At 38.8% G+C, this 26,689-nt stretch overlaps 1 protein-coding gene across 7 annotated transcripts in view; it reads left to right on the top strand.

Annotated features, from left to right (window-relative positions):
- The window catches only part of RGS6 (regulator of G protein signaling 6), a 249,557-nt gene that overhangs the window by 4,892 nt on the left and 217,976 nt on the right, over positions 1-26,689 (top strand). For 6 of the 7 annotated variants that reach the window (XR_014956012.1, XM_085581963.1, XM_085581962.1 and 3 more), the window contains one exon: positions 8,985-9,089. Coding sequence is in view for 5 of the 7 variants with exons in the window: in XM_085581963.1 (XP_085438089.1) it covers positions 9,006-9,089 (84 nt within the window). In the remaining 2 variants the exon portion in view is untranslated. The other variant, XM_085581964.1, reaches the window with a different exon arrangement.

Here is a 26,689-nt window from a genome sequence, read left to right as displayed (position 1 = left end):
TGTGTAATTTGCATCTGAAAAGGCTGTGTGCTGTTGTGATAAACAGCAGGGCAGTGAAATCATAGTATATTGCATCATGTCGTTGAAGTAGGTGGGATACAACCAGTTGTGTTCATTTGCACCAAGGGTATTTCATGGTGACACATCTTCAAGGACACCTGTGCTTTTGGGTAGCAAATTTCCTATTTTATTTGATTGCAAGGGTACTTGCAATTTTCCATCTCTTGAGAATGAAAACCAGCAAGAACTCTCAGCACTTTGGGGCATTTTAAATGAGACTATGCAGTTGCTGATCAATGCGGGGCTGGATTGCTTCTATGAACTTGCGTAAGATTGCTTGAAGAGAATTTCAGCAACCTCTGTTGGGAACAGGGAGTTTAGGTGGAGTAAACCTGAATTTGGAGTCTAACAAGCACTGAGGCCTATGTTTTATTTGTTTAGGTTTTTTTTTTTCAAATTTTAGTATTTTCTTATCAGTCTGTATTAGAGCATCCATTATTGTGTGTATCTTCTCATTCAGTTTTATATTTGAACCAATTTTCTTCAATTGTTTTCAGCTTACTGGATACAATGCAAAATACAAAGTACAGCCCATGCCCCAGAAATAGCTTACTGTACTTGCAATTAGTATTTCCTATGGTAAATAAAGGCAAGGCGCTTTCAGAGATGGTGTATTTGATTGACCAGCTTCAAAGAACAGGGTGCTCTTAGCACACCTTAACTGATCCAGTGGAAGGTTTATATTGGAGAATGGATTAGAAGTCACCGTTAAGCTCTGTATTATCAGTACAGTTGGCCATTTTCCACAGGGAATGATTCTGGCCAATAATTTGGCATTGTTGCAGAACAACAAAATACAGCTTCAGCTTTGTAACTGCTGCTCCTTGCAGGCTGATATTGCTGAATAATTACTGCTGTGGTTTGGGTTCACCAATACACATGAAGTTCAAATTTGAGCTATAGCTATCTCTTGGCATTTCCAAATTTATATAGCACTGACACTTGTTTTAGTAAAATATTCAGCATATACTTGCTATCACATTCTTTGTAGCTATCCTTGGTAACAGCATGTTGGCTCAGAGCCTCTCCAAGAGGCCTTGTGCTCACAGCAGTATTATTTTATTGGAAAGGAAATTGATTACCGATGAATGTTGCATTTTTTTTTCCTGAATTCTTTGGAAGAGAAGTGGATGTATTGGAAGCAGTTTCTTCCTGGTATAGAATAATTCTGGTCCATTAAAAGTAAATTTAGTATGTAAGTGCCCATTTTAACAATTGATTTCATAAAGGGAAAAAGTTGCCTAGTTAACCAGCAATTTGTATGTCAATATTCACTATCGTCCATCTCCATTCAATTTTTCCTTCTGGTTTTCTTGGGAAGTCAGGACCTAGTCAAAGTTAAATGCCAAAAATTACTTTATATTAACTTCCACCCCTATGTTTCCTGGATGCAACATCCAGATCCAGACAGTATTTTTAGAAAAGCTAGAAAAGCTAAGAACACGTGCAGATTTAGAAATATATAAAATCAAAATGGAGCGTATGGCAAGCTGGGGAAAGGGGAGGAAAGTAATCCACTTGTATGGCTTATCAAGAAGCAGTCTGATTACCTGCCAGGTGACTGAGGCGGATCACCAGTGGCTCACACAAATGGAACAACTGGAACTGTCCATCCTGAGTGTTGTCTGTTAGTGACAGCGTGAGCACTACCGCAGGTGTCTCAGAGAGACAATTGCTTAAGACCATGGATGAAGTAGGAGCCCCTACCTTGTGTAAGACGATGCATCCTGACTCTTGAGAGCAAGTGTTGATGGTGGAGAACTGTGTTCGCAAATTTGTGTCTGCTTAGGTTTGGAGCTCTACAAAAGGGAACCTGTGAGCAAACTAGCAATTAAGCGCTGTGTCTGATCAGAAGCCCAGAACTTGCTCCCTGCCCTAGTACTCTGTGGAAATGTAGACATACCTGTAGGATGTTTTGAGGCAAGTTTTCCACAGGAGAAGCACTTGGTTATGGAAGGGCACTGCTGTCTGTAAGAGTAGTAAAAATGGGAAATCCCAGTCTTCATCAAGATCCCGGTTTCCCTAAAAAGAAGAAAAAAGGAGTGTCCTGGAACTGGGTTCTCTCTTCCTGCTCTGTCAGAGTGAGGCAGAAAAATCTTGGCTTGTTCTCTAGCCTAGATGTGTGCCCATCCTTCATCCTGCCAGTTATAGACTGAGAAAAGTGTTGAGCTCCTGTGCTTCAGCCTGGAGCTCCCTGTGAGCTTGTGCCTTAGAAAGAGGAGGAATGGGGTCCTTTAGAGCCCTTGAATTCTCCCAGTGGGAACTAAACTGCTTTCCCACAAACAAAGAGGAATTTGTTTGGCAAAAAGTTTAACATTAAGTGCAGCTGCTGGAAGTGTTTATACTTTGTTCTTTAAAAAAGGCAACAAACTGAATATTGTTGATAGTACTGCAATGCTCACCACTTGCAAGGAGGGGCAGAAGGTCTGGGATGATCTTCTACTAGGAAACTATTTTCAGAGTAACTTCAGTTACAATTTGATGTCCAAAACAAAGGATTGAAGGATTTTTAGGTGGTTTGGGAGCTATACTTCACTGACTGAAAGCAGACTTCCCTCTCTGCCCCTCCGCTGCAGGGGAGCGGTGTCATGGTGTCCAGGGTGGAGCCAGACCTTTGCTCTGTCACTGTTGTCTGTGGCGTAGCTCCCTGTGTGTAGGACTTAGGTCTTCCTCATCAGGCTCAGGCGAGGACACACTTACAGAGTCTTGACCTGCTGGACATGGTGGTGATGTGCCATGTGGTAGCTCCAGTGTTTCCCAGAAAGGAACTGGTGAAGATGGTGGAGTTTTGATCTCAGCTCCAGTTTTCCTGGCTTTGGTCCATTCAGATGGGTGTTGTATCAGTTCCTCTTTGGAAAGTTATTTCTCTAATTTTGTGGGTTTACTTCTGAAGGAAAAGTAGAGGTGAACTGTGCGGTGTTTGGACTGAGCTACGCCACTTAAAAGCAGAGGAGATCCCAGGTAGAGCCTGGGGATCCACTGGCTAGTGTATTCACCTTGGTCAACAGGATCAGCTTAATGATAGGCTGTGTGTTGCCTTCCAGTATACACAACTTTCATGGCATGCCCAAGTCCTGCTTTAATGAAGTAATAATTAACCAGAAAAAGAATATGAACACAACTATTTCTTCCCAGTGCAATTTTAGAGAGACTTACATAATGGATGTGAAATATCAACTTAATATTAATGGAGATTAATTGAATTCAGTGTAAGTGATTTTTCCTTTTGTCTCTTCCTTCCTGTCACCTTAATAATGACCTGTTTGATCTAAATATTCTAGCAGATCACATAGAGATTTTTCCTATTAGGTAATTCTGAGTTCAGCAAGGCATATGGCTATATTATTTCTCAGGCATGTGAAAAGTCATGTAGTCTAGTTGTATTTCCCTAATTAGAAAAAAATGACCTAGTATTAATGACATAAAATTGTCATTTACTCTATGATTGTGTATTAAAGCACTAAATCTCTCATGGTTTGATATTAACACTATGTGTCAATTGCAAGCTACCCTTGAAATATATTAATTACATAGCATTAAGGTAATTTTCACATATTGTCACCCAAAATTATATTTCAGCTGAGCAGTCCTGATATATATCTCCATGGGAATTAATTTAGCTGATTCTGTTTTCTGTGATCCAGTTTTCCCCTATTTTAAAAAACTATCTTATCTCACATATGCTAGAAATGTTTTGCACTGCAAATTTTGGATATTAAGTTTACAATTTTTTTATTGCAATGCAGAATAGAAGCTGAAATGTGACCTTGTATTGGTATGTTAAATCCAGGTGATATTTTCAATAAATAGTTTTGCAGGATAATGTACTTCTTTCTTTCTCTATTATGTAAAAACCTCAGAGTCCATGAGACCTTCTAGGTGTGCTAATTTCTATGAAACACATGGGGTTTTCTGTCTGTAAGAGGTTTCTTACAGCAGTCTTGTTTCCAATGGTCTTTTCTGACAGCAATCAAGGTGTTTGAGAACACTAAAGAGAATCTTTTAATTTACTGTTCAGATGCTTTCACTGAATTTACACATACACAGGGATTAAATGCTGGATTAAAATGTAAAGGTAGTTTTCTTTGACATTTTCTAATTACAGTTCTGTATGAGAAACTTAAAAGGTAAACTAAAAAAAAATATTTTCTTGATTTTCAGAGCTTATTTTCAATTGGTTGTTCCACCTTAAAGTTCACTCATCCTTTCATGACATATGGGAGTCTTATCTCTTTGCAGCTTCTGGTTTTTGGGAGAGTGAGGAGCCTGATCAGATAAGAGCAAGAGATAGGACTCTTACTGTGATTCAGTGCATTTTGTCAGCAGCTGCCTGTATAATCCAGTGTGCTTATGTTTCTTAGGGGAAAAGCAGAAATGTTCTATAATAAAAAATAAAACATAAAAAGGAAAAAAAAATCAGTGAGAGGAGAATGTACCCTCTCTTTTTAGCATATTTTTGGTAATATTTTTCAAAGGCTTAATAGGCCGTCTTATCCATAAACAAGAAGTTAAAGACTGCTGATTTTGTCCTTGTGTGTGGCAGAGTGAGAGAATGGGTAGCACAAATGGTTTTCAATTTTTATCACTTTTGGTGCTGAGGAGTCCAGATTGCTGCAAGCATGGCTATTGTCAGAAAAACAGCTGTGGGAAAACAGCAGCTTTGAACATGAAAGTTGAAATTTAGAGACTATTTATTTTTTTGAAGACATCCATTTGGATTTTGATTGCTGGTGTATGGCTTCGGGCTGGGATGAGTTAGCCCTGATAATACAGCAAACTGCCCAGAGGAGGGAGGAGCTGACAGCGCTCTTTAAATAGTAATTGGTGAGGTTCTTAGCTGGAGGCTGTCTTAATTAAGCTAGAAGCTTATTAAAAAAAAAACAAAAAACAAACTACATAAAATCTTTGTTTTCACTCTTCTTAGCTAAGTGTAGCTGAAATTTCTTTATAAGGCTAAGCTGGATTCACTTCTGGCTGATACATGAAAAACACATGCTTAGAGAAAGATTTGGAGGGCAAACTCTGTTTTCATTCTGTGTAGTGTTTTGGGGTTGACTTCCTGCTTGCATCTGGAGTAGACTGGGCTGACAGAGAGGAAAAAATTGTGTAGTTTTTTTTTTTTTGTTTTGTTTTGTTTTTTTTCTTAGGAGAGGACTGTGCAAGTCAGAGGTAGACTTTTACATACAATTACATTAATTAAAGGTTGCAAATGCAGCATGTTAACATAGTAGTAGGGTAAAAAAAGCAGTACTTTGACCATGGACAGTCTCATTGTGTTTGCAGCAGGCAAACAAATCCTCTGGAGCAGGATATGGACATCCTGGTGGTCAAATCGTCCATGAGCCAGTAGTGCCCTTGTGACCAACCAAGTAGGACAGTGGCATCCTGAGCTGCATTAGGAAGAGCACTGCCAGCAGGTCGATGGAGGTGATTCTGCCCCTCTACTCAGCCCCAGTGAGGCCAAATCTGGAGTGCTGTGTCCAGTTATAGACTTCTCAGTACAAGAGAGATAGGGAGCTCCTGGAGTGGGTCCAGCAAAGGGCTATGAAGATGGAGGGGACTGGAGCATGTCTTTTGTGAGGAAAGGCTGAGAGAGCTGGGCCTGTTCAGCCTCAAGAAGAGACAACTGAGAGGACCTCATCAATGTATTTAAGTATCTGAAGGGAGGGTACCAAGAGGTTGGAGCTAGGCTCTTCTCTGGGGTGCCAAGGCAATGAGCAGAAACTGATGCATTGGAAGCTCCACCTGAACATGAGGAAGAACTTTACTGTGCAGGTGAGAGTGCACTGGAACAGTTGCCCACAGAGGGTGCAAAGTCTCTCTCACTGGAGATGAAAGCTGTCTGTACTCAATCCTGAGTAACGTGCCTCTAAAGCTGTCTGTACTCAGTCCTGAGTGATGTGCTCCCTATGTGAGCAGGAAGGTTGGACCATATGACCTCCAGTGGTCTTATCCAAAACACCAACCATTCTGTGGTTCTGAGCAGCTGTCCTGCATCACTGGGTGCTGAGCTCCATTCAACTCCCATATGTTAAAAAGCACAGGTGTACTAGAATCCATGGGACCCAGCATTGCTGTGCTTTCACCTTGAAGATCCAAGAACATGCCTGTCGTGTCACTGTTTTATTTTATCTCTAGTTTTTCTTTTTCTTGTAGAACATGAGTGAGAAAGATGTTTGTGCTTTTAAAAAGGGTATAAAGGAAAGGAAAGAAAACTTGGACAATGGTCAGAGTCCTCATAGTTCCTCAGGGACCCTGTCTTGGTCTGCTAAGGCTCATCACAGCAACAGCAGCAGTGCCTGGGCTGTGTGGAGGGAGTCTCCACACTTGTCTCTGCTTCACACTGCACCTCAGTCCTGCCTTGTCCCCAGCCTTGTTCTCTGAGATGTTCATCCTGCCGTCACTCTTGCAAAGGGGGCCCTGCTCCTGCTTTTTCTGACTGAAATCCAGCAGCAGATGCTGGGCACTTGTGAGAATCACTTTTGCAAAGTTCTGCCTTCCAACCACAGACTGGTTCACTTGTATTGATTACCTTATCTACATGTTAGGCTTATGTAGATCTTCAAAGTTAATGGCTCCCTCAATGTCACTGTGAACAGCAGGCCAGCTACTACTGCATATTGTACATGATGTTATCATCTTGTACTGGAGTAGATGAAAAGCTTCAAGAAGTGCTGTGGGGGAAAATATGGAAGTACTAGAAAAGATCAAGTGAGCTGACAGTATAACAAGAACAACAGAATTTGTAAATGTGGACAATCAAAGTGAATAATGCAATGAGTGAAATACAGCTAAGCAATACTGCAGAGGGCTTTTTGGTTAGAAATTGTCATTTTGTTCTTTTAAGAGCATTTCTGAATTGAAAGTTATTTGTAATTGTTGTCTTTTAAAGCATACATATAAAATCTCACATAATGTAAGTGGTGAATGTGGTCTTTATATACTGCAGGTGAAGCTGAAACTTGTGTGACTTGACATATGCTTTCAACTCTGCTTTGTAATTGCCTTCAGAAAGTTACATAAAATCTCAACCCAGTTCCTGCTCCATTCAACTGAGTGATGATAACCTAGAGCCTAATTCTTTAGTGCCTTGAAATCACAACCAAGAAGTATTGTGAAAATGCACATTTGTGTAAATAATTTCAAGTCCTATAATTTCAAAATGCTTTATCCTTCATCATTTGTACTGTTTAATTGTTTTTGCATCTAATAACTTTGCTCAGAGAATTTAATTCATTTCCTGTTTAGCTCACAACCTGGCACAATAGTGTAGTGTTTGGGCTTCTAGGAAGACATGAGGTTTAATAAAGGTTAAAATAAATTTATGTTCTTTAAATACAAAATAGTATCTGTAATATATATAATAGTGTAAATATAAAATTGGTCTGAACATGCCTTTAAAGGGTGATCTATATATATTGTCTAACTCAACCTTGAACTGTGTTACTGAATTTCCAAATTGGTCTATGCATGTACATATGCATTTGTGTCCACTTGTGTGTGTGCATGCATACCTTATAGAAGAAGAAGATGAATGACTCTGGATTGATGTAGATTATTTAAGCTTGGTTTCTTTTAGGTTTTCCTAAAGGGGGTATGTCAGGTGCTTCTGGCTCTAGTGATGGATGCCATGTTACCACAGTGGACTTTTCACTGCTGAGAACGGACAGAGCTGGGATATAGTCTGAGCTTGTCTGATTCTAGGCTCTTGACTTGTCCTTGGGAGCTGATAACTGACAGCTAGAATGGCTCAGGAATGTATTAAACATATAATAGTATGCTATGTATGTATATTATATGCTGGGGCACATTGCTGCCTGTGGCAATGTGAAAGGAGGTAAAGGAAGGAGTATTTCTTTAAATAAGGGAGACAGTTTAATGGTGAACTGTGTTTTAGAAATTAATGCATAGGTTATGCTCATGTGGACATAGATTTTGGTTTTTTTTTGTTCTCAGTTTTTAATGAAATACGTTGAGATTGGATATTTCAGTACTTTCAATGTTAAAGAAATTGAACTTGTCAGACAGTTTTAATGCCAATGTCTGTACAAAGCAATGTTACTTTTTAGGTTAGGAAAGGTCACCACACAGCTCCACAGCAACCTCTAATTTAAATGCTACTTGTCAAATGTGCTGGTGGAAGAAAAACTTAAAATATAGAATATAGCATTTGACTCTGTACCAGGTCCTTTTTTTTTTTTTTTTTTTTTAATAATTCTGTTGCCTCAAGGCTGGCATGACCTGGAGGAGATGAGGCAGCAGTTCCAGTTCTGTGCTTCTAGAAGATAAGGAATATTATTTATGGTTGTCTGCCTATATTCTATTGCCTCTTCCTGGCTGTGTCAGGAGAAGAGGTGAGGGAAGCTGTTTACTCTGAGCAAGCAGCTATGCCTCCCTGGTTCTTGGCTGCTGCTCTGGGGCTGTGGAGAGCTGGAAGGGGCTTGGAGTGTCTGCAGGCAAGAACTGTCAGTGTGCCTTACAGTCTCCTGTACCTGCCGTTACAGTGGGGTTTCACTCTGCCACACAGCAAGGCGCCTTGGCTTTTTCTTTGTAGGTACCTCAAAGCTTCTAGAACAGTCAAACTTCTAGAACAGTGCTATATAGTGAGGAAGTGTATGAGGTATAAATTGGATATTCTTCTATTGAATAAGGGTTTATGATAAAACTTCAGAGCTTTGGGAGAAATGTGTGTGTGTGATGACCCAAACCATAGCTGCGTGTCACTTGGTGGTCCTTGTTCTTGGGGTGTTATCCCATAAACCAGTCAATTCTGACACAGTTTGATAAAATCCTGCATGGGGTGAAGACAGGAGTGTGATTCCCTCTGCAGCATCCTTGTATGTCTGCCTGGGAGGCAGTTGCATGTCCTTACCATGTTCCATTGCAGCCTGGAGTGATGCTGACTTTTGCTCCTGTCCTTGCAGTCTGAGCGACGAGAGGCAAACATGGCCCAAGCACCCACTGATCCGAGTAGTGCAGAAACTGCTGACCCAGAGGAGAGTTCTCCAAACATGATAGTCTACAGAAAGGTAAGGATTTGAACCTGTGGCAAAAATCCCATTTCTATGTGGTTGATTCATGAAAGAATCCCATGCCTCTTTTGAAGTCAGAGTTATATTTGACTGCTAGGATGCATAGCTGAAGGAGTTTTCAGGAAAGTAAGTGTTTCAAACTATACCATTTGAGAGCTTGGAAGCTGATGACAAGCTAATAACTTGAAATTTGTAACTTTCTGTCATATGTCTTTAGGTAATTGTTCAAGTTTGCCTCAGCTGGCTAAAATAAGTGTAGATATCTTCCAAGTTTTATCATACTAAGCACATAGCAGCCTCCATACAGCAGTCTTTTGGTACTTTTTGTCCTGTATTTATACTGTGTTTCTTGTGTAATTAGCAGTTTGATTCTTTATAGGTCATTTTTCTTACTTCCCATGCCTTGCTTAAATTAAAAAAAGAGCTAGGGAAAGTGCTAGGGAAAAATGAATTAGACAACGGGGAAATAACAGCAATGTATGATGTTAAAGAGCATTCTTTCACCATGATAAAATGTCTTATTCTGAAGTACTTTGGAGGTAGCATAAAAGATGAAGGAAAGCTATCTATTGACCCAGTTGCAAAGGCATTTTTTTATTTTGAGGTAGTTGTATCCTACATCTTTAGTATTTTTGAAGCTTAATGAAATAATGTAAATACATTTTATTTAGCCTGCAAAATATTTCTTATGCAGTATGCAGAAGTGCAGTATGGTTCTGAAAGAAATTTCTTCCATAGCTTAAATAAGCTACCATTCTGTTAAGAGCTACAGTGGTAGCTCAGATCAAGTTGCCTTGTGTAGTATGATCCTGGCTAAAATTAATGAAATGTGTTGAAGGTACATGGTTATGTTTTCTGCTTGCTTGACTGCAATCTTGATGACTTTCATATGCCGAGAAAATAATTTAGGTTTTGTATGTAGCATGAGTTGTTTAAAGTGTTACTTTTTGATATCCATAATTTTGGTTTAGTTGTTGTGTATTTGGTTTGGAATCTGGAATTGTTAACATGGTAAAAATTTCTGGGTAATGTGTAGGCTTGTTTGTTTTGAATGTGTTATGAACACACTTTGGCTGCTAATTTGGAAGTAGCAGTAGTTGGTTAGTCAGATTATTTTTTTCCAACCTGTTTGCTGGGAAGTCCAACACCCCAGTAGGCTGAAGTAGATACAGGGTGTGAAGGAAATGTCTGCTTGCATGATCTAGAGTTAGGGCATTCAATCTGTGAGTCTGTAGAGTATCCACTTACTTGCTCTTGAAAACATTATTTGTGTGCCTCACTTTCTATTCATTTCACAGCATTTCCACTTTAGGATTTCTCCATTTCTTTGCCTTTCAATATTTCCTTATTGTCATGTAGAATAGAGGTTGTGAGTTCTGTGGTATTAATGGGGAATCTACTCATATTATTTGATACATCTCTTATTACTGCTTTTCCTCTGATGTCAGTAATACCAGCCTTTCATAATACACCTGTCAAAATACATAGCTGTCTGTTAGAATAGCATGCCCCATGCTTTGTGCAGTAATGCAGTATTCTGTATTGTCAATTTTAAGCTAACATGCCTGTCAGGTTTTTTTTTGCTGAGTGTTTCCATTGCTTTGTGACAAAAAAATGTGGATATTACCTATTTTTCAGAGTAAATTTTCATTGGTGATTGACTTTCTAAATGTAATTTACATTATTTTAGGTATTGGTTCTAATATTAGTAGTTGGTGCTATTTGATATTTTAATAATAGTTTGATATTAATGAAATATATTACACATCAATTTTATGTTCCTTAGTGTTGAAAAATCATATGCAAAATATGAGACAGGACTATTATTCTTTTGATTATCTGTCCTCTCTCCAAATGAATGTTTAGCTCTTCATCTCTCATTTGCTTTCAAATGGCTTGATTGCCAGTAATGAATGAGAAAAACACTGCACTGGACTCTCTGAAATATTGAACACAATCTGCCAGAATACCCTACAGTTCAGGGTTGGTACTGTGTCACAGTAGAATCCCAAGTGATCCCAAGGTGCAATTGTTGATCCCCCTTAGGAAGAATAAATAAGAATGGTCTTTAACAGGGGAACCACAGTAAATCCTGCTCTGAGTGTGTACTGTCTTGTTGCTTATCATAACTGTCATGTTTGAGGGTTTTTGGGATAGAAAGCCCTGCAAGTAGAACCTCAAATTGTTAATAGTTTCTTTAATACTTGGTTTACTGAGAGTCTCTGGGGTCTGTTTGAAATTCATGTGCCAACAGCTTTGTTGTAGCCTGGTTTTCTTTTAGTCGCTAATGAAAGGTAGACACATTTAGAGGGCAAACCAGATCTTAGGTGGTATTGAGTGTCCCTGTGGAGCAACCTCTCTCTATTTTGTTTATGGAGGAAAGCCTGAAACAGGCTCTTTCTTTAGGTAGGTAAAACTAAGTGGGATGGGTTTTGGCCATGCAGAACAAAATAAACTAATTTATTTTGGCTCCAGTTACTTTACGATATTCTCTATGGACTCCTGCAAGCAAATGAATTCTAACTGCTTTGATTGCTACAGCAGATGGTCTCAATGAGACAAGTCTTATTTTCTTCTACTTCCAGTGTTAACCTTTCAGGGGTTGATATTTATCAATTCGTAAAGGACGTTATTTTTTTAATCCAAGATACTCAATGTTGCTCCACTGTTTTGGATAACACCTGTGTATGAATTGAGTAGTGCAGATGCATTTGTTACAGTAATCAGTGTTTAGGGTACGATTTGCCTCACCTTACCCTTGTTAAGATGAACTGTAGCCCATCTACATGAACTGTATTGACCAGGTCTCCAGTGGCAATCATGGGTACCTAGCTGTCAGGTACTTGCATCATAGGAGAGACATTTATAATTAAGCAAGCTGCATTCCACTCTTGTGGAATTGTGTGTCCTCTCGTCTCTCTGTGCATCTCAGTGCTGAGCCCTGGGCTCTCACAGGGCTGCAGGTGGTGCTGCAGGAAGGGTGGGCTGTTATTTATCTGCGTGGCACAGTGGTACCCAATGGAGGTGTAAGGGTGCTGCAGACACTGCATTGCCATTTAAGTACTCTGCGAGTACACTAAATCTGGCCACATCTGGAGAAGATGCCGATGTATTTTTTGATGGAATTACTACTGGAAGAGAGATACACAGTGCTTAAAAAAACTGTTTGGAATGCACTACCCTACTTTGCATGGGAGCAGGGAGTGACATCCCCATCCTCACTTCAGTCTGCGAGCATTGTGTGGGTGTTACAGTGAGCTCATGAGCACTCTATTTCCCCTTCCCTGGGACCCTGTGACTCTGATCAAGATAACCCTGGACCCCTCCTTCCTGCCCCAATGGGGTTGGCGGAGAGCCAGAGAAGCCCACCCTGTCCAAAGTCTGTACAGACCCCTGACATTTCCTGTTCATCCTCTTTTGCCCCGCTCTCCACATGGACATCACAAAATAAAGAGAGCTGAACCAACATATATTGCGGTAAGAGTCTCTTTTGGAAATCTTTGCCATCTCCTGATATTCCTCCCCGCATAGCCTAGGACCTCTGAGCTAGCCTAATATTTAGGGGGCTGTGCAAGGTGGGGGAACGACATGTGGGTACTGCAGCATGGAAGGAAAAAGCCACAATAAAAGCCAGGAGAGGAGAAGAACCTCTACTAGCAAATAGTAACAAAAATATAAATTGATTTTAAATGCTGGTCACATTCCCTTGAAATCCAGCCACCTTTGATTAATCTTTCTTGCACATGCTGGTGACTGTGTTTCATGGGCCCTTTCGCTCATTGTTACAATAATCCACGTCTGAAAATTCCTCGTCTGCAGACAGTATTGAAAGACAAATGGTTCATGGACACCTTCTGACACCAGACCTATTAAGTGACCTATTATCAAAATAATTTGGCAAATCAAATTTTCTTACATAAAGGATGGTGGAAATTTTTCATGTCACTGTGAAAAAAAAATCACAATATTTGGAGCTTGACTAAATAAGAACTGAAAATACCAATAAGGAGGAGTACCTGGGGAATATAACAAGAAGGATGGAAAACACAGAAATTAAAATCTAAATTGGATAACAAGGTGTACTTGTTTCTGAGAGAGATCTCCTATGACAGGGAAGAGTTTGCAAACTGTGCTGTTTAGAGAGTTTTAGAACCAGTGGAGCATGTATGTTCTGAAGGATATCACAGTATACTGTCAAAGAAATTATCTGCATTATTTGATGGTAGATTTCCATTTCTGCTTATTTTTTGCCAAACATATCCTCTATATCTGCTTGCTAATGTTGGCACTTACTGAGTTAAATTTTGAATTTTTATGGTTACTCATGGTAAATCTTTTGAACAAGCAGGAAAATATAATTTCCAAAGGCAATTACTGCTCTCAGGAATGTAACACAAACTTGCAGCTGCCACAAGATGCTTTCAGAAAAATCTGAGTTGTTTGCTACCTTCAATACTTGGCAGCCTTCATGTCTTTTTAAATGCTGATTTGAGATCTGAATTGAGGGGGAAAAAAATGCAACCAAAAGGAAAGCAGCCTTACATTTGCAGATTTTCTCCAGGCAAATTCCAGCGTTCCAGCCATGTCAAGTAGCAGGAGTGTTGCTGTCAGACCTGGCCGATTGGGCAGGAAATGAGAGAACAAGCAGTTGTAAAGACAGGCTTATGCATCCAAAAAATGTATGGACCATGAAACAGAAGGATGAGGGAAGAGACTCTTGTTAAATTAACTGTTCACATTAAAAAATATAGTACTGGTATTTTGAGCTAGTCAGAAAACTGCAGAGACTGTAATTCAATTGCTATTAAGTTGTGCTATGAAAAACCATCTCAACAGGACACTGTCCAAGCAACCAAAAGCAAATGAGCCTCGTTAAGGTATAGTCCAAATGATGACTTTTTGTAAAGAAAGCAAATACTGAGGCATTTTAAAGTGAGATGGATTTCATGCATACAACTTATTTTTTATCAAAAGAAAGCAGTCTGCATCATTTTTTGAGGCTTCCTAACTCCTTTGAGATTTCATGCTGTTTTTCTGAGAGATAGCAGAGCTTAAAATGTATTTTAACTGTTGAATACTTTTGACATTTTTTTTATTTGAGTCTCTTGAGTTATATTTCAGGATTCTGCTACATGTAAAGGCTTTCTGAACCTTATTTCTATACATGAAATCTGAGTTTTTCACACAGTTGCTTCTGTTTTGTAGCTGGTTCTTTAACATAAAACTGTAAATTGATGATGATAAGGCATGAGTTGATAACACTGCAGACCTCCAGACTTCAAATTTTACCCAAGGATTTTTTTGTACTGTCATTAGAGATTACTTTATGGCATTTTAAGTCATCTTACTCTCAACATTTCCTGATTTATTTTTATTTTTTTTTCACTCTGTTTCCAGACTAAAAGCAGTAAGCCAAAATTAAACTAGGACTGAATTTGAGAGTTATGTACTGAGGCTTCAGGAACTGAAATAGGCACAATTTTGGATAAATAATCTCCAAACTAGCATTGTTACTGCTGGAAAGTAAATTTAAACCTAGTCTTGTTACCAAAATGTGTTGACACACAGGTTAGGCAGTGGAGGACCTTTGACTCTGCACTTCTGTATTGCACTTTGACAAGGAGGTTTCAGGTAATTTATCACTGCAAATACTCATGTGCCTTGCTTGTAAACAGGAGCTGGCCTATTCTTGAAACCTTGCTAGTTTCTCCATTCAGCTGATTTATTGTGTCAACAACTTTGACTGCATAAGGTGTTGCACAGAGAGGGAGAAATGCCTGGTTAAATTGTGGTTGTAATTATGACAGAGCTGACTGATTTTTATTTAGGGGATTCTTTCTTGTCATTTCCTATAACAGGGGTAGCATTCACTAATTCTCCTTTCCATACCTCATACAGTAAAATCCTGGGAATAGTAATCACAGTAGGGGCATTAAATCTAGTTTTACAGAGAGAGAGGCTGTACAGTGGGGGACAGAGGTGGGAATGGCTGTGTTCAACAAACCTGTCAGGTAGGAGCAGCACAGAGTCCAGAGTATAGTGGTAAGTCATAGGAAGTCATAGTCCAGTTATGAGCAATAGCAATGAAAATCACAAATCCCAGAGTGTCTTGGAGAAGTATTTTCAGGGCAGGCATAGGTGTCAGCAGTATTATGTAAAAGGCCAGTGACAATGACCTCTTCTAGGTCATGGTATATTCTTCCCTTTTTGTCATCTCCTGTCTTCAGAAAACATGGCCTGGTTGCACAGCATGGACTAGAAACAAGTGTTTAACTGAGCAAAAGCTAGTACTGGTGTGCACACAAATTTTGATAAATTTGTGATGGATATCAGCAATTTTGGTGTTAGAGAGTGGTTCCTAATTCTTAGAAAAGTGAAGTTTGGAGAAGTCACTGTAGAGAGTAGTGAGGCCCAGGAAGTCATATGTCTTTACATACCATAGCTGTAGGCATCTTTGTGTGTATGACATGGTATTTTGCAAAAGTGGAGGAGACACAGTGAGCCAAGAAGTCTCTCTAGCTGTATGTATACCTTCTTCAGATTACATTGAGTAGGTAATAATATTTAAAATACCCCCTAAATATGTGTGTGTATTTATATATTGAATACCTTCAAACACCCTTTATTCATGCAATAGCAAACAAATTGTACTGCTGAAGTGTGACACGTGTCAGTGTCCTTGAACAAAGGCCTTGCTACTGACCTTGACTCTAGCTGTCCGGGAAGCCTTGTGGTAAAGCTGGGGTCTGCGGGTTTGATTTCCGCATCAGTTAGATGATATGAATGATTAATGATCAAAGGCATTAGTGTAAAATTGCAAGCAGCTGGTTCCCAGAGGACTTCAGAAGCTGACTTGCATTGTTGCATAGATACAAATAAGGCTGTCATACCAGTGGCAGAAACATGTTTTTAGAGTCAGATAGAGGTCATTCACCTGGAAGAAGGATTCTTGGATACTTTGTGGTTTGTTTCCTTGCAGTAATAGGTAAGATTTACTTGAGATTAGAGATTTGGATTAGTAGGCAGTGTGCAAAGTTACAGATAGGTAAATATGTGTAATGTGTATGTAGGCAAAGCCTCAAATAACTATTTTTGTGTTTGTGTTTTTAGGTATATAAATGCATGCACATATATGCAGACATGTATTTACGTGCTTAAAAGTCATGAGACAGAACAAATATCCCTTGTTTTACCCTGGCTTTATGATATAGCCTAATATGCACAATATAGGAGATATGTTAAAATGTTATATGTAGATATGTGTATGATGCCCTTTCTGATATATCTAATGTGCCTTAAGTTTTTCTATTCAAATAATGCATGCATGTGTTCATTGGTTTACATTTCACACATAGCCTTAGTGCAAGTGTAAAGCTCTCCTGAGCTCTTGTGTATTGTATACCTCTTTGTAGTTAGAGGTTTTGGTGATAAACATATAACTTTGTTTTTCCTCTTCATATTTCCCTAACAGTTGCCTTATTTAAACTTCTTTAATTTTCTTCCCTCTCCGTCTCATAATTTCTCTGTTCCTGTTTGTGACTGAAACAAACTGTCTCTTGCACCTATAAAAGTCTAATTACATTGATCTATTACTTTAACTGTTCTCAGAGGCAGAAAAAAGATGAGCCAGGACCAATAGCTATGACAACTTCAAAGTATATTTTTAGCAAAGCAACTAGTGCAAATATAGACTACAGAGATAAAAAGGGAAGGTTCAGCTAGAGGGTAAGGTTATGCTATTCTAGCTGTAGCACTTAGTGCCTTGCATTTTTGGAAATGGTTCTCTTTTATTCTCCTAGCATTTTTCTCATACCATTTGCTTTGTGTTTGTTGTCAGGATTTTAAGTTATGGCCTTCAAGTATTTGCACTATTTGATGATTTACTTTTGCATGTTGTTTTGGGCAAAATGCTGAATATGAGCATTTTCTTTCTGCTTAAATGTTATTTTAGCCATGGGCTTGTTTTGTTTACTAGAAACAAACCAAAATGAAATGGTGAAGCAGAATGGAGCTGCCAGCCTGACTTATTCCAGGAGGCAACTTCTGGCCATTTCAGACGCAATCTTGAACATTAATATTAAGACAAAATAATTTGGATGGAATTAAATGAAACTGTTTATTTGTTTTGTTATAGAGCTTCAAGTAAACCCTTATTCTATCCTGATTAATAAAATATCACTTCAGAGGATTATGAACTTATTTCAAAAGGCTCTGCAATAAGTTTGAGTGGGAAGATTCAGTTCAATAAATAGAATTACATGGGTGGGACCCATGAAAATATGCAAATAAGGTTCCATTAAACTCATATTTTGCATCCTAAGACATTTTGAAGCCTGTTTCTCTTTTTTCATGAGAAGCTGTTTTGCCACATTCAAGGGGCAGCAATTACTTCTATTCTTTTTGCTTTATCACTGCTGCTGTTGTGTTGTATCTTATTTTTCTTTGTCTCTCCAAAGTTAACTGAAATGAAGAAAGTGGAAAGTAACCAGTTAACCAGACACTGAAGTGCACAGATCTGCTTAACAAATAATTGCATTCTGATTCTTGAGTATATTCAATATTTTAGTTCAAAGGCTACTATTTTTTTTCAGGTGTGGAGGGAGGGCAAAAGTGTTAATTTAAATTACATGTCACCTCTCTGTACTTTACTTTCCTTAAGTATTAATGGTGCTCATTAATATTGCCTTGCATTAAAGTGTTTGGAAATTATACTTTGGACCAATAATTAAGTGCCTTTGAAGGTAAAGTGAAACATACTTGTGGCATATACAAGAAGAAATTACAAGATATTTTAGTAGTTTAATTGGGAGTGGAGTAAGCGGAATAGGTAGGAAGAGAACTTAATCAAGGAACACATTAATGAACTCATCAGATCTATTTCTTGTTTGAGAGAGAAAACACATCAGGTGCAATTTCATTCATACTTCCGTTTTGTGAAAACATGGTTCTGTGAGATAGAGGTCAAATAAATGTTTCTGTTATGTTTTTAAGCTCTAGATGGAAATTATTTTGTGTACCAGTCTTCTCAGAGTTTAGTCCTGGAGGTGTCACTTCTGTTCTCTACCATGTCATTTTTTTATGAAAATAGCTGTGCTGGCCATTGCATATTAAGAATTTTCTGTTGGATCTCTTACCATTCCACGTTCTTTCCTTATGTCTTGCATTAGTTGGAAGTTTTAGCATGGAGACCAGAGCTGGAGGGCTGTGGAGATTGGTTACCTCTATTTGCAGGCACAATTTTCCTCTGCTTGTTGGCATGACTGGCAGCAGGAGCTGTTTTGGTGTGATGCCCCAAATAAAGGGAATATTTCATTCACTGGTGCTATAATTAGATGTCTTTCTCCATCAGTAAATCCACCCAATTTTGTTAAACATTACTTGTAGCTACGTATGAATTAACTCTTTAGGTAACTTGGGCAAAATGTCACAAAACCCTGGGCACACTGGGTTCTTGTCACTTTCACTGTCCCCTCTGGGCTCTTAATAGTAAAATTAACTGGAGTGCTGTTTATTATACTTTTTCTATGTGTAGAAAAGCAGAGCTACAATAATGGCACTACTGTTGTCTGCTTGTATGTCAAAGATAGTCCAACCATTGGCTTATATCTGGAAAGTTATGTGTGGAAAAACAGTGATTAAACCCACATTTTTTAACTAACACGAAGCCATCTGTTTGGAAACAGGGAGCCCAAGTGCTTTTTATCTTGGTCCTCTTAGCAGGAAAGAAGATGATCTACTTTGGTAATGATTTTTTAAAGTATTTTTTACTGGAAAGCACTTCAAACATGTTGAGTTATAAGTTTTCTGCTTGCAAGAATGAAACCTCCACTTTCAACAATGAAAATGGTGTTTAAGTCATTCACAGTGTACTTAGCATCAATGGTGCTGTTTTCCCACTCAAGAGGTATCTTAGGGAGAATAGGCTACCTTTAACCCAAACCTGCATAAAATTGTGACAGACTAAACTTTTGTGGGATGACCTGTGCTCTGGTTTTGCCTTTGTTGTTTTTCTGTGTTACACACATTTCCAACTGATAATATTTGAAGGGAAAAATAGAGGTTTGAAGGATAATGCACCAAAAGTAGGAAGAAAGGATAAAAAAATGGAAGGGCGAACCCTTTAGGAGAAAGAGTTAAGACTCAATATTGCTTTCAAAAAAGCAGTATTTGCTGACTTAGAATTGCAAGAGGTATTTACAGAATCGTCAAGGTTGGAAGAGATCTTCAAGATCATCTAGTCCAGCTGTCAACACCATCATAATTGCCTCTCAACAGCATTCCCAATTGCCCTATCCAGCCCCCTCTTGAATGCTTTCAGAGACAGTGACTGTACCACCTCCCTGGGCAACTTATTCCAATGCCTAACCACTCTTTCAGTGAAAAACGTTTTTCAGATATGTAATCTGAACCTCCTCTGTCACAACTCGAGGCCATTTCCTCTTGTCCTGTTGCTTGAGCCTTGGCAGAAGAGTTTGACTCCCACATGGCTACAGCCTCCTTTCAGGTAGCTGTAGAGAACAATGAGGTTCCCCTCCAAGCCTCCTCTTCTCCAGACTAAACAATCACAGTTCTTAAAGCAGTTTTTCAGCAGTGTTAGACATATTTGAGTCCATTGTGGGCTGTGTGCAAGCATTAGTGTAGACTAGAGATGAGGTTAATTGTCCTTAATTGAATAAACTGGAATTTTTTGAGAAACATTTGGCTGTAGAATGAGGCCCTGAGTCACCTCTGAGGTTCAGACAAAGGCACACACAAGCTACATGCTCCTACTCCATTTTACAGCTTCCTGCCTTTTTTTTTCCTCACGTAATTTTTTCATTTGATAATCTCACCATTCTCACAGTGCAGCTATTTTAACTTGGTGAAAATTAACTGAAGGCTGAGTGCCCTTTGTTCCACTGTTGTCTCAATAGCATTGAGTCTGTGTGCCAGGCTAAGGGAGAGTGATGGAAGGGAGGTGTGGTAATATACTGGGGCATATACCCCATGGTGGACACTGCTCCACACCCTTGATTCTGATGCATTCAGATGAAGTGCTAAGCAATAGAGTCAGTGACCAGAGAAACTGTGTAAATATGTCAAGTTGTAGAAAGCTTCCTGGGGCATTCAAAGACAAGCAGCTCAGATGTTTATTTCTAAAAGAATTACAAAACTGCAGGAATTGAAACACTGGCTTAATCATTTTAGTTATTTTCTCCATTGTGTCTTAACTTTTTTTCATATTTATTATGGCAGTTGAGAAATTTTCTCTGTGGCAGCTATGTTACTTCAAGAGCATTTTGAATAGGGCAAGTAAAATCCTTGGGAGGGGAAACTGGTTAATAAACGGAGATTGTAGTGAGAGAGGAGGTGATGGAGCTTCTTCCCTTACACATCACAGCCAGATGTGATCAAAAGAGTAAGAAAACAATGATATTTTGTCATAACTTACTGGGTCTATTGGAAATCAATTAGTTCTAGTTGATTCTGTAGCAGACATGTACCCCTTGCAAAATAAATTACCCTGGAGATTCTGAAGTAGTATGAGTTGAGCTTTCCAGAAAATACCAGTCTGTCTGTCCTGGTTTTGGCTTCTGTATTCACAGGACCTGAGAGTTTGATTCTATGCGAAATCAGTGACTTAGAAGGGAAGAAACCCCCTTCAGCACAAAGGAATCAGTCTGGCCCCTGAGACGCCTCACCAGGGTTTACTTCTGAAGAGGCTCCTTAGATGTTCTGTTTGTCCCCCTTGTGCTCAGCAGCTTGGATCTCTGATGTTAGAAAAACCAAAACAAAACCACACAAAAAACCCCAAAACAACAAAATATAACCCAGAGAAAAACATGTCCATCAACTGAATAGAATGGGCGACTATGGTCACAGTGCCTAACACAGTGACTTGGGATTGGTGGAAAAGGATGGTTCCACTGCCAGTTTGTAACTGTTACAAGCAAGAAGGTGACAGGCAATGTGGCTGCTTTTACCTGGAGCACTGAATGTTTTATCTGTTTTATTATATTTTGTTTTTGGCAGTCCAGCAACCTCATTTTCCGTGTCTATATGCATTTACGATGTTTGGGATTTTTAGCTTTGGTTTCTTCCTTGGAACATTGCTGTCTTAGATTGTAAACATTTATTGTGAGTGCTGAAATCTGATCCAAGAAATGTCTTTTTACCTCTGTGGAATGCTTAGTGTACAAAACTTGAATTACTGCTGACAAAATGTTTACCTAATGGAAATCAGTATTATCTTCCTGGATTCCTAAGAGTGAGACCTTTGAAGGAAACATCTGAAATGTTAAGTAAGAATTGTTGTTCATTGTTAGCCCAGTAAGTTTGCAAGCAGCTGAAAAAAATAATTGAATTATTATAAAATGGCTCTGTAATTTGCAGGTGAACTAAATGCTGCAAGGTACATTTGTTTGGGGATGTGACTTAAAAACAAAACAAAACAAAAAACTGTTTATGAAAACTTGTGAACAGCATACCAGTAATGATTTTTATTGGGTTTCTGGTTGTCTGTTTATCAAATCCAGAAATGGAGACCAAGACTAGGTTAAGCCTTGTAATGCTCCCACCCAACATTTAGATTTCAATTTATTTAGATTATTTTGCCTTCTCAGTGACAGCAGATATTTCAATCCAACCTTGTGGCATGAGGTACATAGCTTGACTCCTGACTTGACATTTTTCCTTCCTACCATGATGGGTTTTTTTCCTTAATGAATATATATTCTGTTTTGTGAAATGAAAGAGGAGAGGTATAGGAGCTTAATTTCTTTCTTATTTCCAGTAAGATCAAGAAACTGGGGAACCTCAATGTGCTTTGAATTCATATTCCAGTTAAATGACTTCCTGATCTTCTAAATTTTTCCAGAATCATCACAACAAACAGATTTTCTTCTCTGTGGCTTCCTGGCTTAATGTGGAAATGTGTAGCAAAGCATTTAGATCATGTCCGAAGCTATTCTCTGGATCTTGCCAGACACAGCAGGTCATGGTGCTAATTTAGGCTATTACTAATTGTTTACTTGAGACCACAGAAAAGAGCTTGGAACAAGGCAAGTGGTCTTGCACATTGGAAGAGCAATAAACATAAGAGAAGGGTTAAAATTGTGTAGGTAGAGTCTTAGGCAAAATCAATGGTCAGGAAGGAAAGGAGAGGGAGAGGTGGAGGAATATGCTTCTTCCCATCAGATTATGTGTTGACTCTGGCTCACCATAACTTTTAATGTATTGTTCCTGTCAGAGTTGGACATTTCCATTTGGAGTGACTAATGCTTTTGCGCTTTGTTTAACCTACCTCAGACTTCAGAACAATAAAAGCATTTGTGTGCTAAAGCAGGTAAAGCTTCCAGGATCTTTCACCCCCTCTTTATGTCCTAATTAAAGCCAAAGTGCTCTTTTTTTTCTTAGGTTCACACAGAAAGAAATAAATTTCCACAGAATTCTGTAGTGGGAATACAGCTCTCATGTATTGCTGTGGAAATGAGGTTAAGTAAAAGCAGGGGCTCTTGGCCTCTTTTATACATGTTTCTTAATTGTGACTCTTCTGTTTCTGCTATTACTTTGGGTCAGAGCATGAGTAGTCAGGCTGTGAGTATGGAAAGAGAAATTTATTTTTTACACATTGCTGAAATAAAAGCTTCTCCTTGCTGAAAAATTAATTACTGAGTGTTCCAGCACCTTATAAGATATTTATATGTTCTCCTGAGTCCTGTCTCTTCCTGTTATCAAAGTGCTGTCTTGAGAGCAGTTCAGGCGAGAGAGCTGTTCAGCTGCGCTCCGTAGTCTTCCTCTCTGCCAAGGAGTCTCAAGACAGCACTCAAAAACAAAGAGATACTCTAGGGAAAGTATTAATATTAGATAACTCTGATTTAATCATTTGGGATACAGTGGCCTCAATTTATGTATCTGACTTTGGGGGGTTTTGTTGTTGTGGATTCTAAAATGTGTCTCCAACTTCTTAAATTGGTAAATCAAGGGTTCTTAGATGCATTAGAAATCTCAAATGAGTAATGCTTTTGTGGTACTGTTGTCCAAGGTCTATGTCCAATGTATAAAGAATTTGATGACACAGTCAGTTATCTCTTACTTTAATAGCTTTTTGTAACATTTTCATTGTGGGTTTTTCCCTCCCCTGTCTTTAAAACAGAGAAAAAATAATAATTTGTTGGATTTGCTTCATTTGGGAATGCACAGGATAGATGACGGTCTGATTAAATCGCTCATTCTTAAAGGAGAAATACTTGCTAGCATCAAATCTATTACTTAAACATAATGGTTACTCCATTGATGCAGCACGGGCTCTCCCAGGACAGGCAGCTGAAGGAAATATGTGTGAAGACCAATTGGAGCCTGTGGCAGTGTTCCCAGCTGCACCTTCAAAGTTATTGTCTTGAAACCTTATGTACAGATAAAGGGAAACTGAGTGGCTTTTTCTGCTTTGAGATGGTGTAGGGAATGTCAGCTTAGGACACACACATTTTGTCTCTGCCTCCTCCAGCTTTGTCTGTGCAAGAGGATCTTTATAAACAATTGTGGTGTAAGAATAGGAGGCTCTAAGAGACTACTTAGTCCGCATATTTGTGGCTGACCTCAGTGTCCTTCTGTGCCTGCTTTGGTTCCTGGGTGGTATGTGGGGAAGCTGGGGACCCATTTTAAAGCTCATGGGTCTTTCAGCTTTTACAGAAGTTGCTCTGTGCCTGTAAGGCAGTGAAAATGTTTCAAGTCCTTGGGACGAAAAAGCTGGTACTGTTTATCTGTATGCACGACAGCTGAAGTATCAGTAATACTGACAGCATTGGTAGTGCTGATAATCTGACTCTGTCAACAGAGCCTTTGAGAGCAAAGCTTTGAAGAAATAAATGCAAAAAGCTTGTGTGCTTGTGTGGCGGTCTCTGAGTAGTGAATGTGCTGAAGGGCAGTTGAGGAATTTGACATCATGGTGATGCTGGAGACGAAGAGTGGCTTTTTAATATTGGAGATGGGGTGGAAGGTTTGATAATTTGATCAGGGAAAATAAACTGTCTTCTGCCTTCTATACTACTTGTGCTTTTTCTTCTTTTTAGCCACTCTGCTATCTCTGTTCTGTCACCTGCATTTTTAAGTTACTATGTTTTTATTTATGATTGGAGTTGTTTATGCAAAAACCACATTTGGGTACCTTGTTGTGGCTGATAGAACTAATATTTTGACATCAAATTTGCAATATGAAGCTACAGATTAAATTAGGCATGTGGAGTTCCAGCTTATTCTTTGTATCCTTACTTTTTTTGTTGTTGTAATGATTTTGGGAGTGCTGAACTAATTAAAGTGGCCAGTCTTCCAGTATGTAGTTTAGTTGCAGAGAAAAATAGTATCATGCTTTCACCCACTCTAATTTCAGAGAAAAGTATATTAGTGGTAATAATGTTAAAAAAAAATCAAAGCTAATTTTGCTGAATTGGATGCATCTCTATAGAATGGGACTTGTTTCTAAATAATGGGTTTAAATTACAATGAAATAAATACTGTAATGTTTCTAGAGACTTTACTGTAGATAATAATTTCATAGACTAGTGAAATTCAGCCACTCTTGCTTGAGTAAGTGTAGAGCTTAGAGCTAGAAGCTGCTTAGTATTAAAAGCTGAAGAAGTATTCTCTGTGTGAAGATGCTGTAGCAAGACTCAGCTGGATTAGAGTGCAGTAACTCAAACTGGAGTTTCTCTCAGATGCTGGAACTGATACCTTTGCTGTCATTAAAATATAACTATTCAGTCAGTAGCTGACATTAAAATCTGAGAGATGCCTTAATACTGTACTGAGCAAGGGCTTTGATCTTACCCAGTGTGTTACCAGCACAGCTTCTGAGGCATACCACATCTACTTTGGACTTCTCCCATCTACTAATTGGACTTGTCTTTGAAAAAATGTTAATTCAGATTGAACTGTCTTTAGGATTGTTTATGGCTCTACCTGAAAACTGTGAGTCATTTGATATACTCCCTTTGCCTTCAGCAAGCTTTTGATTGGGACTTGTGCAACTACAAATGAAAAGAGTCACTGGATTTTGCCTGAAATTTTTTCTTTTTAATGAAGAAATGCATGGTTGTGTATGTGTGTTTTGATGTTTGCTGAACTAATTTATTCTTGAGTGGCAGCTGGAAATGAAAAGAACAAGTGAGAAGTCAAAGTCTGTTTTTATTGAGACCATCTTGGCTATGGTAGGAACTGGGATATTCTTGTGTGTTTTTTAGTTAGGGCAATATGAATATTAAAACTTAAGTTCTGCCACCACAAGGAAGGTAAAGCTGGTTCAGTTGAAAGCTTCATGCCTGAAAGCACAGGCTGCCAACATGATCAGGAGCCACACATCCCATGAAGGCGCGCTGTGGGAACTAGGTTGTTCAGCAAGAGGAAATCCAACAGCAGCCTGCAGAAGACTGAGGAGGAATCAGAGTTGAGGGAGCCAAGCACTTGTCAGTAAAGCCAGATGATCTAACAAAACATGGGCTGGGAATTACAGTTTAGGAAGCTAGGGTTGGATGCCAGGGAGAGAGAATTTGATGAGAAGAGCAGTGCTGCACTTGACTGTGTTACCAGAGGGGCAGGATATGATGTCTGAGGAGGTTTTCTGACCATGGCAGCCAGTTCTGCAGGTGAAAGGCCCTCTTGTCCTCCCTCCTGGACAGCCTGGCTCTCTGGGTGCACATCTGAAAATGGGCAGAAATAACTTAAGAAAATAAAGGCTGCAGCACCTCCTGCTACCTTATTGACTATTCTGTCTCACCTTGTGAGAGGTTGTTGGCAGCTGCTGTGTCATTCAATGACATCATTCTAATTTGCTTCATGTAATAAAATGATTTTGATTTTTGAATCCTTCTAGATGTGTCCAGCAGTAGTATAAATTCTTTCCATAATTTTGCAGCACAAGACTGGGAGATTTTTTTTTTTTTCAGTTATATAAGCCTAAATCCTCTATATGCAATTTCTGAATATTAATATGGTAGAAAGTTAACCAGGAAAAACAAATTTAAAGAGTAGTAACTATTGAACTGTTAGATAGAAGCAGTATATAAAATGTTCTCTATTAGTTAGTGCTGTATACATATGGGCAGTATTCCTATTTTGCATGTAAAACATAAAAGTGTGTGCATATATATGTGCATAACATGCATTTTATATGCATAGAAGTTTGCATAAGTACAGGCTATGAATATATGTATAGGATTTATCATATATGAAAAGAGAGGGAGAAATATCCTGTGATGTTGGTAGCAGAGAGAAATTTCACAGATCTGGGATTCTGCTTTTCTTACTTCAGTTCAGTTCAGTTGACTTCACTCTGCCTCAGTCCGTTCAATGAAAACTATTAAAAGTACTGCTTTTCCTGTATCATTCCCATCCTCTTTCAGTCACGACTTCTTGCTAGTATGGTTTGCCAGAAGATAACTCATGTTTTGTTTTTGAGAAGGCTTTGGCATTTATTTCTGTTCTGATGCCAAGGAAAACCAAGACACTATAAAAATATCAAAAATGAAACAAAGATGCTCCTCTAGAGTCACCATCCTGGAATTAAAATAAAGTCATAATCATAATGTATGAAAGCATTTCTGCACTTTTGTGGTATAATCTTA

This window comes from Lonchura striata, chromosome 5 (genome assembly GCF_050655825.1).
Source record: "Lonchura striata isolate lonStrDom1 chromosome 5, ASM5065582v1, whole genome shotgun sequence".
Classification (NCBI taxonomy): domain Eukaryota; kingdom Metazoa; phylum Chordata; class Aves; order Passeriformes; family Estrildidae; genus Lonchura; species Lonchura striata.
This window is presented reverse-complemented; position numbering and strand designations above follow the sequence as displayed.